This window comes from Pristiophorus japonicus, chromosome 12 (genome assembly GCF_044704955.1).
Source record: "Pristiophorus japonicus isolate sPriJap1 chromosome 12, sPriJap1.hap1, whole genome shotgun sequence".
Lineage (NCBI taxonomy): Eukaryota > Metazoa > Chordata > Chondrichthyes > Pristiophoridae > Pristiophorus > Pristiophorus japonicus.
This window is the reverse complement of record NC_091988.1, coordinates 133,883,149-133,901,651: the sequence shown is the minus strand read 5'-3', so window position 1 is coordinate 133,901,651 and position 18,503 is coordinate 133,883,149. Positions and strand designations below refer to the sequence as shown.

The 18,503-nt window shown below is 58.1% G+C and overlaps 1 protein-coding gene across 10 annotated transcripts in view; it reads left to right on the top strand.

The window, feature by feature from the left end:
- The window catches only part of LOC139277473 (AP-1 complex subunit gamma-1-like), a 159,576-nt gene that overhangs the window by 94,350 nt on the left and 46,723 nt on the right, over positions 1-18,503 (top strand). For all 10 annotated transcript variants that reach the window (XM_070895968.1, XM_070895963.1, XM_070895972.1 and 7 more), the window contains 3 exons: positions 11,999-12,097; positions 13,950-14,005; positions 15,606-15,719. In XM_070895968.1, coding sequence (XP_070752069.1) covers positions 11,999-12,097; positions 13,950-14,005; positions 15,606-15,719 — 269 coding nt within the window. The remainder of the gene's footprint in view (positions 1-11,998; positions 12,098-13,949; positions 14,006-15,605; positions 15,720-18,503) is intronic.

Here is an 18,503-nt window from a genome sequence, read left to right as displayed (position 1 = left end):
CGCCCTCTCTTCTCCCCCCCGCCCTCTCTTCTCCCCCCGCCCTCTCTTCTCCCCCCCGCCCTCTCTTCTCCCCCCCGCCCTCTCTTCTCCCCCCCGCCCTCTCTTCTCCCCCCCGCCCTCTCTTCTCCCCCCCGCCCTCTCTTCTCCCCCCCGCCCTCTCTTCTCCCCCCCGCCCTCTCTTCTCCCCCCCGCCCTCTCTTCTCCCCCCCGCCCTCTCTTCTCCCCCCCGCCCTCTCTTCTCCCCCCCGCCCTCTCTTCTCCCCCCCGCCCTCTCTTCTCCCCCCGCCCTCTCTTCTCCCCCCCGCCCTCTCTTCTCCCCCCCGCCCTCTCTTCTCCCCCCCGCCCTCTCTTCTCCCCCCCGCCCTCTCTTCTCCCCCCCGCCCTCTCTTCTCCCCCCCGCCCTCTCTTCTCCCCCCCGCCCTCTCTTCTCCCCCCCGCCCTCTCTTCTCCCCCCCGCCCTCTCTTCTCCCCCCCGCCCTCTCTTCTCCCCCCCGCCCTCTCTTCTCCCCCCCGCCCTCTCTTCTCCCCCCCGCCCTCTCTTCTCCCCCCCGCCCTCTCTTCTCCCCCCCGCCCTCTCTTCTCCCCCCCGCCCTCTCTTCTCCCCCCCGCCCTCTCTTCTCCCCCCCGCCCTCTCTTCTCCCCCCCGCCCTCTCTTCTCCCCCCCGCCCTCTCTTCTCCCCCCCGCCCTCTCTTCTCCCCCCCGCCCTCTCTTCTCCCCCCCGCCCTCTCTTCTCCCCCCCGCCCTCTCTTCTCCCCCCCGCCCTCTCTTCTCCCCCCCGCCCTCTCTTCTCCCCCCCGCCCTCTCTTCTCCCCCCCGCCCTCTCTTCTCCCCCCCGCCCTCTCTTCTCCCCCCCGCCCTCTCTTCTCCCCCCCGCCCTCTCTTCTCCCCCCCGCCCTCTCTTCTCCCCCCCGCCCTCTCTTCTCCCCCCCGCCCTCTCTTCTCCCCCCCGCCCTCTCTTCTCCCCCCCGCCCTCTCTTCTCCCCCCCGCCCTCTCTTCTCCCCCCCGCCCTCTCTTCTCCCCCCCGCCCTCTCTTCTCCCCCCCGCCCTCTCTTCTCCCCCCCGCCCTCTCTTCTCCCCCCCGCCCTCTCTTCTCCCCCCCGCCCTCTCTTCTCCCCCCCGCCCTCTCTTCTCCCCCCCGCCCTCTCTTCTCCCCCCCGCCCTCTCTTCTCCCCCCCGCCCTCTCTTCTCCCCCCCGCCCTCTCTTCTCCCCCCCGCCCTCTCTTCTCCCCCCCGCCCTCTCTTCTCCCCCCCGCCCTCTCTTCTCCCCCCCGCCCTCTCTTCTCCCCCCCGCCCTCTCTTCTCCCCCCCGCCCTCTCTTCTCCCCCCCGCCCTCTCTTCTCCCCCCCGCCCTCTCTTCTCCCCCCCGCCCTCTCTTCTCCCCCCCGCCCTCTCTTCTCCCCCCCGCCCTCTCTTCTCCCCCCCGCCCTCTCTTCTCCCCCCCGCCCTCTCTTCTCCCCCCCGCCCTCTCTTCTCCCCCCCGCCCTCTCTTCTCCCCCCCGCCCTCTCTTCTCCCCCCCGCCCTCTCTTCTCCCCCCCGCCCTCTCTTCTCCCCCCCGCCCTCTCTTCTCCCCCCCGCCCTCTCTTCTCCCCCCCGCCCTCTCTTCTCCCCCCCGCCCTCTCTTCTCCCCCCCGCCCTCTCTTCTCCCCCCCGCCCTCTCTTCTCCCCCCCGCCCTCTCTTCTCCCCCCCGCCCTCTCTTCTCCCCCCCGCCCTCTCTTCTCCCCCCCGCCCTCTCTTCTCCCCCCCGCCCTCTCTTCTCCCCCCCGCCCTCTCTTCTCCCCCCCGCCCTCTCTTCTCCCCCCCGCCCTCTCTTCTCCCCCCCGCCCTCTCTTCTCCCCCCCGCCCTCTCTTCTCCCCCCCGCCCTCTCTTCTCCCCCCCGCCCTCTCTTCTCCCCCCCGCCCTCTCTTCTCCCCCCCGCCCTCTCTTCTCCCCCCCGCCCTCTCTTCTCCCCCCCGCCCTCTCTTCTCCCCCCGCCCTCTCTTCTCCCCCCCGCCCTCTCTTCTCCCCCCCGCCCTCTCTTCTCCCCCCCCGCCCTCTCTTCTCCCCCCCGCCCTCTCTTCTCCCCCCCGCCCTCTCTTCTCCCCCCCGCCCTCTCTTCTCCCCCCCGCCCTCTCTTCTCCCCCCCGCCCTCTCTTCTCCCCCCCGCCCTCTCTTCTCCCCCCCGCCCTCTCTTCTCCCCCCCGCCCTCTCTTCTCCCCCCCGCCCTCTCTTCTCCCCCCCGCCCTCTCTTCTCCCCCCCGCCCTCTCTTCTCCCCCCCGCCCTCTCTTCTCCCCCCCGCCCTCTCTTCTCCCCCCCGCCCTCTCTTCTCCCCCCCGCCCTCTCTTCTCCCCCCCGCCCTCTCTTCTCCCCCCGCCCTCTCTTCTCCCCCCCGCCCTCTCTTCTCCCCCCCGCCCTCTCTTCTCCCCCCCGCCCTCTCTTCTCCCCCCCGCCCTCTCTTCTCCCCCCCGCCCTCTCTTCTCCCCCCCGCCCTCTCTTCTCCCCCCCGCCCTCTCTTCTCCCCCCCGCCCTCTCTTCTCCCCCCCGCCCTCTCTTCTCCCCCCCGCCCTCTCTTCTCCCCCCGCCCTCTCTTCTCCCCCCGCCCTCTCTTCTCCCCCCCGCCCTCTCTTCTCCCCCCCGCCCTCTCTTCTCCCCCCCGCCCTCTCTTCTCCCCCCCGCCCTCTCTTCTCCCCCCGCCCTCTCTTCTCCCCCCGCCCTCTCTTCTCCCCCCCCGCCCTCTCTTCTCCCCCCCGCCCTCTCTTTCCCCCCCCCGCCCTCTCTTTTCCCCCCCCGCCCTCTCTTTTCCCCCCCCGCCCTCTCTTTTCCCCCCCCCGCCCTCTCTTTCCCCCCCCCGCCCTCTCTTCTCCCCCCCGCCCTCTCTTCTCCCCCCCGCCCTCTCTTCTCCCCCCCCGCCCTCTCTTCTCCCCCCCGCCCTCCCTCTCTCCCCCCCCCCCCTCTCTTCTCCCCCCCCGCCCTCTCTTCTCCCCCCCCGCCCTCTCTTCTCCCCCCCCGCCCTCTCTTCTCCCCCCCCGCCCTCTCTTCTCCCCCCCCGCCCTCTCTTCTCCCCCCCCCCGCCCTCTCTTCTCCCCCCCCGCCCTCTCTTCTCCCCCCCCGCCCCTCTCTTCTCCCCCCCCCGCCCTCTCTTCTCCCCCCCCGCCCTCTCTTCTCCCCCCCCCGCCCTCTCTTCTCCCCCCCGCCCTCTCTTCTCCCCCCCCGCCCTCTCTTCTCCCCCCCCGCCCTCTCTTCTCCCCCCCGCCCTCTCTTCTCCCCCCCCGCCCTCTTCTCCCCCCCCGCCCTCTCTTCTCCCCCCCGCCCTCTCTTCTCCCCCCCGCCCTCTCTTCTCCCCCCCCCGCCCTCTCTTCTCCCCCCCCCGCCCTCTCTTCTCCCCCCCCGCCCTCTCTTCTCCCCCCCCCCCCGCCCTCTCTTCTCCCCCCCCGCCCTCTCTTCTCCCCCCCCCGCCCTCTCTTCTCCCCCCCCCGCCCTCTCTTCTCCCCCCCCCGCCCTCTCTTCTCCCCCCCCGCCCTCTCTTCTCCCCCCCCGCCCTCTCTTCTCCCCCCGCCCTCTCTTCTCCCCCCCCCGCCCTCTCTTCTCCCCCCCCCGCCCTCTCTTCTCCCCCCCGCCCTCTCTTCTCCCCCCCCGCCCTCTCTTCTCCCCCCCCGCCCTCTCTTCTCCCCCCCCCGCCCTCTCTTCTCCCCCCCCGCCCTCTCTTCTCCCCCCCCGCCCTCTCTTCTCCCCCCCCGCCCTCTCTTCTCCCCCCCCCGCCCTCTCTTCTCCCCCCCCGCCCTCTCCTTCTCCCCCCCCGCCCTCTCTTCTCCCCCCCCGCCCTCTCTTCTCCCCCCCCCGCCCTCTCTTCTCCCCCCCCGCCCTCTCTTCTCCCCCCCCCGCCCTCTCTTCTCCCCCCCCCCGCCCTCTCTTCTCCCCCCCCGCCCTCTCTTCTCCCCCCCGCCCTCTCTTCTCCCCCCCCGCCCTCTCTTCTCCCCCCCCGCCCTCTCTCTCTCCCCCCCCGCCCTCTCTTCTCCCCCCCCGCCCTCTCTTCTCCCCCCCCGCCCTCTCTTCTCCCCCCCCGCCCTCTCTTCTCCCCCCCCCGCCCTCTCTTCTCCCCCCCCGCCCTCTCTTCTCCCCCCCCGCCCTCTCTTCTCCCCCCCCCGCCCTCTCTTCTCCCCCCCGCCCTCTCTTCTCCCCCCCCGCCCTCTCTTCTCCCCCCCGCCCTCTCTTCTCCCCCCCCGCCCTCTCTTCTCCCCCCCCGCCCTCTCTTCTCCCCCCCCGCCCTCTCTTCTCCCCCCCCGCCCTCTCTTCTCCCCCCCCCGCCCTCTCTTCTCCCCCCCCCCGCCCTCTCTTCTCCCCCCCCCGCCCTCTCTTCTCCCCCCCCCGCCCTCTCTTCTCCCCCCCCGCCCTCTCTTCTCCCCCCCGCCCTCTCTTCTCCCCCCCCCGCCCTCTCTTCTCCCCCCCCCGCCCTCTCTTCTCCCCCCCCGCCCTCTCTTCTCCCCCCCCCGCCCTCTCTTCTCCCCCCCCGCCCTCTCTTCTCCCCCCCCGCCCTCTCTTCTCCCCCCCGCCCTCTCTTCTCCCCCCCCCGCCCTCTCTTCTCCCCCCCGCCCTCTCTTCTCCCCCCCCGCCCTCTCTTCTCCCCCCCCGCCCTCTCTTCTCCCCCCCCCGCCCTCTCTTCTCCCCCCCCGCCCTCTCTTCTCCCCCCCCGCCCTCTCTTCTCCCCCCCCCGCCCTCTCTTCTCCCCCCCCGCCCTCTCTTCTCCCCCCCCGCCCTCTCTTCTCCCCCCCGCCCTCTCTTCTCCCCCCCCCGCCCTCTCTTCTCCCCCCCCCGCCCTCTCTTCTCCCCCCCCCGCCCTCTCTTCTCCCCCCCCCCGCCCTCTCTTCTCCCCCCCCGCCCTCTCTTCTCCCCCCCCGCCCTCTCTTCTCCCCCCCCGCCCTCTCTTCTCCCCCCCCGCCCTCTCTTCTCCCCCCCCGCCCTCTCTTCTCCCCCCCCCCCCTCTCTTCTCCCCCCCCCGCCCTCTTCTCCCCCCCCCGCCCTCTCTTCTCCCCCCCGCCCTCTCTTCTCCCCCCCCGCCCTCTCTTCTCCCCCCCGCCCTCCTTTCTCCCCCCCCCGCCCTCTCTTCGCCCCCGCGTCCCTCTCTTCGCCCCCGCGACCCTCTCTTCGCCCCCGCGACCCTCTCTTCGCCCCCGCGACCCTCTCTTCGCCCCCGCGACCCTCTCTTCGCCCCCGCGACCCTCTCTTCGCCCCCGCGACCCTCTCTTCGCCCCCGCGACCCTCTCTTCGCCCCCGCGACCCACTCTTCGCCCCCGCGACCCCCTCTTGGCCCCCGCGACCCCCTCTTGGCCCCCGCGACCCCCTCTTGGCCCCCGCGACCCCCTCTTGGCCCCCGCGACCCCCTCTTGGCCCCCGCGACCCCCTCTTGGCCCCCGCGACCCCCTCTTGGCCCCCGCGACCCCCTCTTGGCCCCCGCGACCCCCTCTTGGCCCCCGCGACCCCCTCTTGGCCCCCGCGACCCCCTCTTGGCCCCCGCGACCCCCTCTTGGCCCCCGCGACCCCCTCTTGGCCCCCGCGACCCCCTCTTGGCCCCCGCGACCCCCTCTTGGCCCCCGCGACCCCCTCTTGGCCCCCGCGACCCCCTCTTGGCCCCCGCGACCCCCTCTTGGCCCCCGCGACCCCCTCTTGGCCCCCGCGACCCCCTCTTGGCCCCCGCGACCCCCTCTTGGCCCCCGCGACCCCCTCTTGGCCCCCGCGACCCCCTCTTGGCCCCCGCGACCCCCTCTTGGCCCCCGCGACCCCCTCTTGGCCCCCGCGACCCCCTCTTGGCCCCCGCGACCCCCTCTTGGCCCCCGCGACCCCCTCTTGGCCCCCGCGACCCCCTCTTGGCCCCCGCGACCCCCTCTTGGCCCCCGCGACCCCCTCTTGGCCCCCGCGACCCCCTCTTGGCCCCCGCGACCCCCTCTTGGCCCCCGCGACCCCCTCTTGGCCCCCGCGACCCCCTCTTGGCCCCCGCGACCCCCTCTTGGCCCCCGCGACCCCCTCTTGGCCCCCGCGACCCCCTCTTGGCCCCCGCGACCCCCTCTTGGCCCCCGCGACCCCCTCTTGGCCCCCGCGACCCCCTCTTGGCCCCCGCGACCCCCTCTTGGCCCCCGCGACCCCCTCTTGGCCCCCGCGACCCCCTCTTGGCCCCCGCGACCCCCTCTTGGCCCCCGCGACCCCCTCTTGGCCCCCGCGACCCCCTCTTGGCCCCCGCGACCCCCTCTTGGCCCCCGCGACCCCCTCTTGGCCCCCGCGACCCCCTCTTGGCCCCCGCGACCCCCTCTTGGCCCCCGCGACCCCCTCTTGGCCCCCGCGACCCCCTCTTGGCCCCCGCGACCCCCTCTTGGCCCCCGCGACCCCCTCTTGGCCCCCGCGACCCCCTCTTGGCCCCCGCGACCCCCTCTTGGCCCCCGCGACCCCCTCTTGGCCCCCGCGACCCCCTCTTGGCCCCCGCGACCCCCTCTTGGCCCCCGCGACCCCCTCTTGGCCCCCGCGACCCCCTCTTGGCCCCCGCGACCCCCTCTTGGCCCCCGCGACCCCCTCTTGGCCCCCGCGACCCCCTCTTGGCCCCCGCGACCCCCTCTTGGCCCCCGCGACCCCCTCTTGGCCCCCGCGACCCCCTCTTGGCCCCCGCGACCCCCTCTTGGCCCCCGCGACCCCCTCTTGGCCCCCGCGACCCCCTCTTGGCCCCCGCGACCCCCTCTTGGCCCCCGCGACCCCCTCTTGGCCCCCGCGACCCCCTCTTGGCCCCCGCGACCCCCTCTTGGCCCCCGCGACCCCCTCTTGGCCCCCGCGACCCCCTCTTGGCCCCCGCGACCCCCTCTTGGCCCCCGCGACCCCCTCTTGGCCCCCGCGACCCCCTCTTGGCCCCCGCGACCCCCTCTTGGCCCCCGCGACCCCCTCTTGGCCCCCGCGACCCCCTCTTGGCCCCCGCGACCCCCTCTTGGCCCCCGCGACCCCCTCTTGGCCCCCGCGACCCCCTCTTGGCCCCCGCGACCCCCTCTTGGCCCCCGCGACCCCCTCTTGGCCCCCGCGACCCCCTCTTGGCCCCCGCGACCCCCTCTTGGCCCCCGCGACCCCCTCTTGGCCCCCGCGACCCCCTCTTGGCCCCCGCGACCCCCTCTTGGCCCCCGCGACCCCCTCTTGGCCCCCGCGACCCCCTCTTGGCCCCCGCGACCCCCTCTTGGCCCCCGCGACCCCCTCTTGGCCCCCGCGACCCCCTCTTGGCCCCCGCGACCCCCTCTTGGCCCCCGCGACCCCCTCTTGGCCCCCGCGACCCCCTCTTGGCCCCCGCGACCCCCTCTTGGCCCCCGCGACCCCCTCTTGGCCCCCGCGACCCCCTCTTGGCCCCCGCGACCCCCTCTTGGCCCCCGCGACCCCCTCTTGGCCCCCGCGACCCCCTCTTGGCCCCCGCGACCCCCTCTTGGCCCCCGCGACCCCCTCTTGGCCCCCGCGACCCCCTCTTGGCCCCCGCGACCCCCTCTTGGCCCCCGCGACCCCCTCTTGGCCCCCGCGACCCCCTCTTGGCCCCCGCGACCCCCTCTTGGCCCCCGCGACCCCCTCTTGGCCCCCGCGACCCCCTCTTGGCCCCCGCGACCCCCTCTTGGCCCCCGCGACCCCCTCTTGGCCCCCGCGACCCCCTCTTGGCCCCCGCGACCCCCTCTTGGCCCCCGCGACCCCCTCTTGGCCCCCGCGGCCCCCTCTTGGCCCCCGCGGCCCCCTCTTGGCCCCCGCGGCCCCCTCTTGGCCCCCGCGGCCCCCTCTTGGCCCCCGCGGCCCCCTCTTGGCCCCCGCGGCCCCCTCTTGGCCCCCGCGGCCCCCTCTTGGCCCCCGCGGCCCCCTCTTGGCCCCCGCGGCCCCCTCTTGGCCCCCGCGGCCCCCTCTTGGCCCCCGCGGCCCCCTCTTGGCCCCCGCGGCCCCCTCTTGGCCCCCGCGGCCCCCTCTTGGCCCCCGCGGCCCCCTCTTGGCCCCCGCGGCCCCCTCTTGGCCCCCGCGGCCCCCTCTTGGCCCCCGCGGCCCCCTCTTGGCCCCCGCGGCCCCCTCTTGGCCCCCGCGGCCCCCTCTTGGCCCCCGCGGCCCCCTCTTGGCCCCCGCGGCCCCCTCTTGGCCCCCGCGGCCCCCTCTTGGCCCCCGCGGCCCCCTCTCGGCCCCCGCGGCCCCCTCTCGGCCCCCGCGGCCCCCTCTCGGCCCCCGCGGCCCCCTCTCGGCCCCCTCTTGGCCCCCGCGGCCCCCTCTTGGCCCCCGCGGCCCCCTCTTGGCCCCCGCGGCCCCCTCTTGGCCCCCGCGGCCCCCTCTTGGCCCCCGCGGCCCCCTCTTGGCCCCCGCGGCCCCCTCTTGGCCCCCGCGGCCCCCTCTTGGCCCCCGCGGCCCCCTCTTGGCCCCCGCGGCCCCCTCTTGGCCCCCGCGGCCCCCTCTTGGCCCCCGCGGCCCCCTCTTGGCCCCCGCGGCCCCCTCTTGGCCCCCGCGGCCCCCTCTTGGCCCCCGCGGCCCCCTCTTGGCCCCCGCGGCCCCCTCTTGGCCCCCGCGGCCCCCTCTTGGCCCCCGCGGCCCCCTCTTGGCCCCCGCGGCCCCCTCTTGGCCCCCGCGGCCCCCTCTTGGCCCCCGCGGCCCCCTCTTGGCCCCCGCGGCCCCCTCTTGGCCCCCCTCCTCTCCTCCCTTCTCCCCCTCCCCTCGCTGTCAGAAACACAGACACTGACAGAGACACACTGGGGGACCCGTCCCAGCACGCTGTTGGAGGACTCCCGGTGCCGCAGTCGATAAGTAGAAAATGTCTTATTTATTGATATTTTAATTTTTACATTTTTTATTAATTTTTTTGATTGATTTATTGGTTGATTTATTGATGTATTTATCATTTATTATTGATGATGGCTCTTTATTTATAAAACTGAAGTGTTTAATGTTTGTAAACTTCCCTTTAAATCGCCCCCCCCCATTCCTTACGCCTGATTTGTAACCTATGTCTGATTTTCTAAGTGTTGACAAGGTTTTTCTGAGCGTACAAAACTCTACACATACTCCATTCTAAGTTAGTTTGGAGTATGTTTTCACTGCCTAAACTTTCAAAATGGGCGTAAGTGGTCGGACACACCCCCTTTTGGAAAAAAAAAAAATCTGTTCCAAACTGAAACTGTTCTAACTGACTAGAACTGGAGCAAAGTAAATGCCGAGAATTGCAATTTCTAAGATACTCCATTCTAAACTAGTTGCTCCAAAAAAACAGGAGCAACTCCGGCTGAAACTTGGCCCCTATATGGGTAGAGCTGTGAAACATCAACGGGCAGAAAATGTTAGTGGGAGTTGTAGGGAGGTTGGGGATGGCATCAAACAGGAAATTAGGGACACGTGCATTAAGGGTACACCAGTTATCATGGGTGACTTTAATCTGCATATTGATTGGGCTAACCAAACTAATAGCAATACTGTGGAGGAGGATTTCCTGGAGTGTTTCAGGGATGGTTTTCAAGACCAATATGTCGAAGAACCAACTAGAGAGCATGCCATCCTAGACTGGGTCTTGTGTAACGAGAGAGGATTAATTAGCAATCTGGCCATGCGGGGCCCCTTGGGGAAGAGTGACCATAATATTCTTCTTTAAGATGGAGAATGACACAGTTAATTCAGAGACTAGGGTCCTGAACTTAAAGAAAGGAAACTTTGAAGGTATCAGACGTGAATCGGCTAGGATAGACTGGAGGATGAAAGGGTTGACGGTGGATAGACAATGGCAAACATTTAACTATCACATGGATGAACTACAACAATTGTACATCCCTGTGTGGCATAAGAATAAAAAAGGGAAGGTGGCTCAACCATGGCTAACAAGGGAAATTAGGGAAAGTGTTAAGTCCAAGGAAGAGGTATATAAATTGGCCAAAAAAAGCAGCAAACCTGAGTACTGGGAGAAATTTTAGAATTCAGCAGAGGAGGACTAAGGGTTTAATTAGGAGGGGGAAAATAGATTGAGAGTAAGCTTGCAGGGAACATAAAAACTGACTGCAAAAACTTCGATAGATATGTGAAGAGAAAACGATTAGTCAAGACTAATGTAGATCCCTTGCAGTCAGAATCAGGGGAATTCATAACGGGGAACAAGGAAATGGCAGACCAATTGAACAAATACTTTCGTTCTGTCTTTGCTAAGGAAGACACAAATAACCTCCCGAAAATACTAGGGGACCGAGGGTCTAGCGAGAAGGGGGAACTGAGGGAAATTCTTATTAATCAGGAAATGGTGTAAGGGAAATTGAAGGGACTGAAGGCTGATTAATCCCAGGGCCTGATAGTTTGCATTCCAGAGTACTTAAGGAAGTGGCCCTAGAAATAGTAGATGCAATGGTGGTCATTTTCCAACATTCCATGGACTCTGGTTCAGTTCCTATGGATTGGAGGGTAGTTAATGTAACTTCACTTTTTTTAAAAAGCAGGGAGAGAGAAAACAGGGAATTATAGACCGGTTAGCCTGACATCGGTGGTGGGGAAAATGCTGGAATCAATTATTAAAGATGTAATAGCAGCGCATTTGGAAAGCAGTGACAGGATCTGTCCAAGTCAGCATGGATTTATGAAAGGGAAATCATGCTTGACAAATCTAGAGTTTTTTGAGGATGTAACGAGTAGCATGGATAAGGGAGAACCAGGAGATGTGGTGTATTTGGACTTTCAAAAGGCTTTTGACAAGGATGCAAACAAGAGATTAGTCTGCAAAATTAAGGCACATGGTATTGGGAGTGATTATTGATGTGGATAGAGAACTGATTGGCAGACAGGAAGCAAAGAGTGGGAATAAACGGGTCCTTTTCAGAATGGCAGGCAGTGACTAGTGGGGCGCCACAGGGTTCAGTGCTGGGACCCCAGCTATTTACAATATATATTAATGATTTAGACGAAGGACTTGAATGTAATATCTCTAAGTTTGCAGATGACACTAAGCTGGGTGGCTACGAGGAGACTGCAGGGGGACTTGGACAGGTTAGATGATTGGACAAATGCATGACAGATGCAGTATAATGTGGATAAGTGTGAGGTTATCCACTTTGGTGGCAAAACAGGAAGGCAGATTATTATCTGGTGACAGATTAGTAAAAGGGAAGGTGCAACAAGACCTGAGTGTCATGGTACATCAGTCATTGAAGGTACAGCAAGCAGTAAAGAAAGCAAATGGCATGCTGGCCTTCATAACGAAGGGTTTTGAGTATAGGAGCAGGGAGGTCTTACTGCAGTTGTACATGGCCTTGGTGAGACCACACCTTGAGTATTGTGTGCAGTTTTGGTCTCCTAATCTGAGGAAGGACATTCTTGCTATTGAGGGAGTGCAGCGAAGGTTCACTCGACTGATTCCCGGGATGGCAGGACTGACGTATGAAGAAAGACTGGATCGACTAGGCTTTTATTCACAGTATTTAGAAGAATGAGAGGGAATCTCATCGAAACATATAAAATTCTGATGGGATTGGACAGGTTAGAGGCAAGAAGAATATCCTGATGCTGGGGAGTTCCAGAAACTGGTCACAGTCTAAGAATAAGGGGTAAACCATTTAGGACCGAGATGAGGAGAAACTTCTTCATTCAGAGAGTGGTTAACCTGTGGAATTCTCTACCGCAGAAAGTTGTTGAGGCCAGTTCGTTAGATATATTCAAAAGGGAGTTAGATATGGCCCTTACGGCCAAAGGGATCAAGGGGTATGGAGAGAAAGCAGGAATGGGGTACTGAAGTTGCATGATCAACCATGATCATATTGAATGGTGGTGCAGGCTCGAAGGGCCGAATGGCCTACTCCTGCACCACTTTTTACATTTCTAAGTTTATTAAAAATGGCCAGCAACTGATTGCCTGGGAGCTCCGATCAGCATATGTATCGAGGCATGTAATAAACCGTTTGTACTTGAATAAATGGGACCATCATCCATGTCATCCATAGTGCCTTTGAGAATTTAAAAAGTGGACATGAATTTAAAATTGTTGTAATTGTATTACATTATGGTATTTTCATTTTAGGTTGCAACCAACACCGAAACCAGTAAAAATGTAGGCAATGCCATTTTATATGAAACTGTGTTAACAGTAATGGATATTAAGTCTGAAAGTGGATTGAGGGTAAGTGAGATTTAATTGTTACTGAATTTGTATTGTTTTGAATATAGTGAAGCAAACTGATAGACTAATTCTAACTCTGTTGCTTGTCCTAACCAGTTGCTCCAGTCCTAGTTGTGAGGCATCTATTACCACTTAGTGATCCAGCAATAAACTTTAAGCGCCTGGCTTTGAAAAAGAGATGGTGACTCTTCCAATGGCTGTGGTCATCTGTAAACAAAACCAGGAAGATCCCAAGTTCGATTCCCACTCTGTGCTGAGTTAGCTGAACTCAGCTGGCATCACAGTTGGAGTGATATATTTGGCCTTGACGTCCCTGGGCTAGGGAAGGGAGACGTTAGTGAGCATTGCCACTCCTGCTCTCATCCAGTGCCACCTATTGGAAAGTGTACATGGGTGATCAATAGTTGAGGACAGGATTAAATGTAGCTGTGATACCCCTTTTAATCTGTTCACGCTCACTGTTGGCACTTTTATCTGTCTTCAAAAAATATATTTCACGAAGGTGCAGGGCATTACTTGAGAGCAGTGCCATGAAGTGGCAGGATGCAAGTTTGTACCACGATTCACCAAGTTCCTTCTCTTAGTGTGAACTTCAGCTACTTGCATAAGGCATCGAGAGTAACTGTGGAACTATTCCCAGCAACAGTCAATACCTGGAGTGAAGGAAGAAAGGAAACTTGGAATTTTATTTATATATAGTTACTGAAGACTATTACAATCCAAATTTATGTCATCATGGATGGTAAATTTCAGGAATGCTCAATTTTAGACATGCAGTAGAAGTCAAACCCTTCATGAGGGGTGAGAGAATCGGAGTATATGCTAGTTGGTGGAAGGCTTTACAGTGATGGCTTATGATTGCTGCTGGAACATTACCCAACAAACCTAACCTCTAATCTCTCAAAACAGACTGGATGTCGTCATTCATAGCACTACAGAGGTCAAGAAAAGTGAATCTGCATTTATCCAGTGTTCTTGAATGCTTTATCTGTCTTCAAAAAATATATTTCACGAAGGTGCAGGGCATTACTTGAGAGCAGTGCCATGAAGTGGCAGGATGCAAGTTTGTACCACGATTTGCCAAGTGCCAAGTTCCTCCTCTTAGTGGGAATATCAGCAATAGGCATAAGGGCACACGTTTCCCCAATGGAGAGAAAGCAAAAAAAGACTTGTATTTATATATAGGACCTTTCACGACCACCGGACATCCCAAAGTGCTTTACTGCCAATGAAGCACTTTTGAAGTGTAGTCACTGTTGTAATGTCAGAAACGGAGGGTGGGACATTGATGTAAATCATCCCCAGCCTGCTCTGGTCGGTATTGAAAGAGGAACTAACAAAAGTCTACCTTCTCAACAAAGAACACTAAAACATAAAACTACTGATGAAAATAACATTTAAAAAAATTAATAATAATGGGTCATTTATAAGAAAATGATCTCTGGGTCAGAGGATGCCATTTGTAGCAATAATGAAACTCAGACAATTTTCTATTTGAACCCCCACATGTATTCATTGTAATAATTGCTAAGCAGCATTAGCCTTTCCCCAGCTTAGTCCCCTCCTTTGGTCATGCTGAAGTACAGTTCCTTGGCGCCAGTAGCCACCCTATACGTTGTCAGAACTATTCAACTTGGATTCTCTTTGTGTGGAGCACTGGAGGGCTGCCAGCACTGGTGGAGCAATATGCAGTCTGAGTCACCCCCTTCAGGGGCAAGACAAGCGTTCTGTCAAACACTTACTTGTCTGCATTGGTATAACAAGTGGTTAGCAAATAACAGCTTTGTTTGTTACAACATTCACAACTGATATATGATTTAATAACCCAAGTTTTGTCTTTGTTTATCCTCAGGTTCTAGCTGTAAATATTTTGGGTAGATTTTTACTAAACAATGATAAAAATATTAGGTAAGTATACTTCTAAAAGGGTTTATTTTATGTGTTAGATGTAAACTGTAGCTCTGCCTCTGTCTCCAGTCTGTTCTGGGTAAAAGTAGCCATGGGAACCTTAATCCTGTGCTATCCAACATCGCTGGATGCTGAGGCAGTGTTGGCAAAACACTAGTTAGTGTGTCCATTGCCAATAGTTATAAAGGGTTTCCCTTTAGCTTTAAGTACTCAGATAAAATATTGAATTACATTTTCAATAATGCCTGAATATGAAATGATCAAATCAGAAATTACTAACTGATTACAAGGAGATAATCCATTTGGGGATGCGGTGATATAACCTGCAATCTCAAAGATCAAGCATTTCATAAGATGATTTGAACAGATTACTGCTTTCAAATCGTTAATGGTAGCTGTAAAGTATGATTTCAGTTATACATATGGCAGGGGTTGCATAAGTGTTGTTGTTAAATGTATGTTTAATTATTGTCATGAATAGTCATTATCATAGGCTTAATAAATCTGTAATGCAGTGAATCCTATTATTTTGAGGAGTAACTTGCAAGTAGGAACATCCATCCTCTAACAGGCCCAACCTGGCCACGTCAGGCAGCTCCTGATCGGGAGGGGACATTGAAGACCTTCACCATGGAATTCCAACAGCCAGTTTGAGTGATGTTGTCAGATGCCTGAAAACAGATCACTTTGTGGTGATGTGGTGTAGGCAAGATCCAAATGATTAACGATTTAGACATGATCATGTGGAGAACAAGCCCACTACCTCTATCCTCCCTCATAACTGATGCATTGGAGCAATTGGGTCCAACAGTTCAGTCTCTTTCCACACCAAATTTTCCTCCTCCTCCTCCCGATATATTTCTTTGATATTTAGATTTGATGAATCCAATAAGTAATTCAGGAGAAACTTCTTTACTCAAGAGTTGAGAATGTGGAACTCGCTACCACATGTAATGGTTGAAGCGAGGGGAAGCTATATAAGGATATGAAGGAGAAAGGGCTAGAAGGATATGTTGATTAGGGTGAGATGAAGTAAATAGAGTGGGGGAGGCTCCTGTGGAGCGTAAACACCAGCATAGATCGGTTGGGCTGAATGGCCTGTTTCTGTGCTGTAAATTCTATTTAATTCTACGTAGTGTTTGCGGAGGTGAAGCACACATCTCGGTTGTTTAATAAACTTGTTGCTTTCCACTCGAACATTGGTGCCATAGACCATCCTGTAGAGAGTTAAAGGTTGGCTCTTGTTCATGTTTGGTAACTAAGTGTTTAATAACTCCTGCAAAATTTACATTGGTTCTGGGCATCCCTCAGTTATCAAGAGGAACAAACAGTTTCCTTCAAAAATGATTAAATTCTGGGCCATCCTTCATTTCTGTAACTCAACCATTTGTGTTCTCAGCATTAGTGTGGAAATTATTTTGTTCAGCAAATAGTTCCCTTTTAGCCATTCTCACTCTTGTGTGACGGAAATCTTGTTCCTATATTTTTGCCACATGCATGTTTTTGTGGGGGTGCATAACTTCTTCTTTCTAAAGTAGTTTATTTTCGTGCCAGTAAATAAATAGCTTAAGTTTGAGGCTTTTGCGTTCTCTGTCTGAAGGTACGTTGCATTGACATCACTGTTGAAGATGGTGCAAACAGATCACAATGCAGTGCAGAGACACCGGAGTACGATCGTGGACTGCCTTACAGACCTTGATGTCTCCATTAAAAGGTGATGGTCATGTGACTTAAAAAGCAGAACTTGACCGATTGGTAATGGGTCAATTTCAGTTTCTCCGCCAACACAGTCTCTTGACGGGCTGCTGTTTTTCGGTTTCAATGAGAGGATAGTGACATATATTAATCTTCCGGAACTGTGTGATGTATTTCAGCTAAAAATCTCACAGTTCACAATGTACTATCTCACCATCTGTTTTTTGTTCTACTAATATGATTAGTTGTAGTTCTCCAAGAGTATGAAAATAGAGTAGCTCTTTTCTTCTCATCCTCCTCCTACTGGCTTTCAGCTCCAATGTGCCCTTGAAACACTTCACCCACGTGGCTTGTTGTCCATGCACGAGTCCAATCAATGCTTGTTGACAGACTACTTGATCATGGAGGGCATCAGCGCACATTTTTCGACAGGATTTCTCAGATACCACTCTGGAATGGGAACCCTGGCTAACTTCCCTCTTCCCCCAATAGCTTAGGAACACTGAGGCTTATTTTAGTGCCACTTGCTTGCCACCTTGCCTGAGATTGGCAAACTCAGAGACTTGGAATTGAACCTGACACTTTCTAGTTTTCATAGAAACATAGAAATTTACAGCACACAGAGGCCATTTCGACCCATCATGTCTGCACCGGCCGACAAAGAGCCACACAGCCCTTGGTCAGCAGCCCTGAAGGTTACATATAAACCAATGAACAATGGCGGAGAGGTAAAGACTACCCAGCCCAACACAACTGCGACACCCCTTACACTGAAACATTCTACACTCCACCCCAACCGCAGCCATGTGATCGCCTGGGAGAGGCAAAAACCAGATAAAAACCCAGGCCAATTTGCAGAAAAAAAATCTGGGAAAATTCCTCGCCGACCCATCCAGGCAATCGAAACGAGTCCAGGAGATCACCTTGGCCTTATTCGACACTTAACTGCACCGGCCAACAAGAGCTTATCCAGTCTAATGGCTCAGTTCCACGCTATTTAACAATTGAGCTCTGGGCAAATGAAGATAAATAGGTTGAATGTGATTTCTGCTGAGTTTGCCTCTAACCAGCTCCCTCCAGCTGTATATGCTTGTGTCTGTAATTTGTTCTGTTAACTCTGTTAAGTTGTTTTGGGAAAAGTGGCTTTATGTAGATAATGTATAATATAATTCTAATATTGATTTTAGTGATCGTTGGTTGTTTTGTGAATAAAATGTTTTAAATCTGTGTAGATGCCTGCTACAGTGGTAGTGACAATAACAGTAGCAGTGTATGTATGTCTGTTAGCGAGCTGCTGCAGGACATTCATTAGTTTGGGAGATGCAGAAGGCCAGACTAAAAGTGAGTGCCTGTAGGGGCATTCTGTGGGGTCATTATTTATCATGTGTCCAGATCCCAGCACTCGAGCTGTTTTCAGAGGCTGAAGCCTATTTTCAGTATCTTTCAAGCGATTCCATTTGAATGTCATTTTAAATCAAGCCTTTTTTGTAAATTAAAATGTTTACCATTATCAATCCCATTTTTCTTCATGAGCAAGACCTTCAGGATACCAACTAGTTTAAAACAAAATGATACATTTATCAAAATATCACTGCACTGTCAATCATTCTGTCCCTTTCTTTTATTATTTAAATGTTCTTGTTCAAAGCTGGTGCTCGAAAAAGAAGAATTTTCTGATGCTGCCACCCAGTGTCGGCACCAAGCATTCACACTTGGGTATGGTATGGGTTATGTGCCTAACAACACTTTCTCCGCCGCCTCAATAATGTACCTCGGCGCCAACAAGTGTGACATTTCTATTTCCCATGCCAGCCATCCCTGCAGTCTATTGAGCAGGTCTCCTGATTTGTGCCAAATTCTGGGCAGTGTTGTGTGAACTCACATCAGCTGGGTTAAGATTGGGCAAAAAGTCATGTGTAGCATTTTCATAGCCAATGGAGAGCAGACTTTAATCCTTTCAGTCTGGACTAGACATAAATCAGAAATTAAAACATTGCCACTCAATTCTCTGTTGTGAACTCTAAAATTATAACCACTCTTTCTGAAGATCAAATCGACATTGATTGGTACTGAGCGTTACTTAGGCGATTTTGTTCCGAGGAACAAACTTTGTTTTAGCAGCCCCCAGTCACCCATGCATAGAGATTCCCCATTAAAGACACTCTAAACACACGCAGATGTATCAGTGAGGCTAGCCTAGCACCGGTCTGTACAAAGCACCTTTTGAACTACGTACCTAAAATGTGCGAAGCATTCGCAACAAAATAGATGAATTAAAGAGCAGATAGAAATTAATAGGTTTGATCTAATAACGATTACGGAGACATGGTTGCAAAGTGACCGAGGTTGTGAACTAAATATTCCAGGATACTTCACTTTTGGAAGAGATATGGAAATAGAAACATGGAAAATAGGTGCTGGAGTAGGCCATTTGGCCCTTTTGAGCCTGCACCACCATTCATTTAGATCATGGCTGATCATTCACCTCAGTATCCCTTTCCTGCTTTCTCTCCATACCCCTTGATTCCTTTAGCCGTAAGGGCCATATCTAACTCCCTCTTGAATATATCCAACGAACTGGCATTAACAACTCTGCGGTAGGGAATTCCACAGGTTAACAACTTGCTGAGTGAAGAAGTTTCTCCTCATCAGTCCTAAATGGCCTACCCCTTATCCTTCGATTGTGTCCCCTGGTTCTGGACTTCCCCAACATCGGGAACATTCTTCCTGCATCTAACCTGTCCAGTCCTGTCAGAATTTTATATGTTTCTATGAGATCCCCTCTCATCCTTCTAAACTCCAG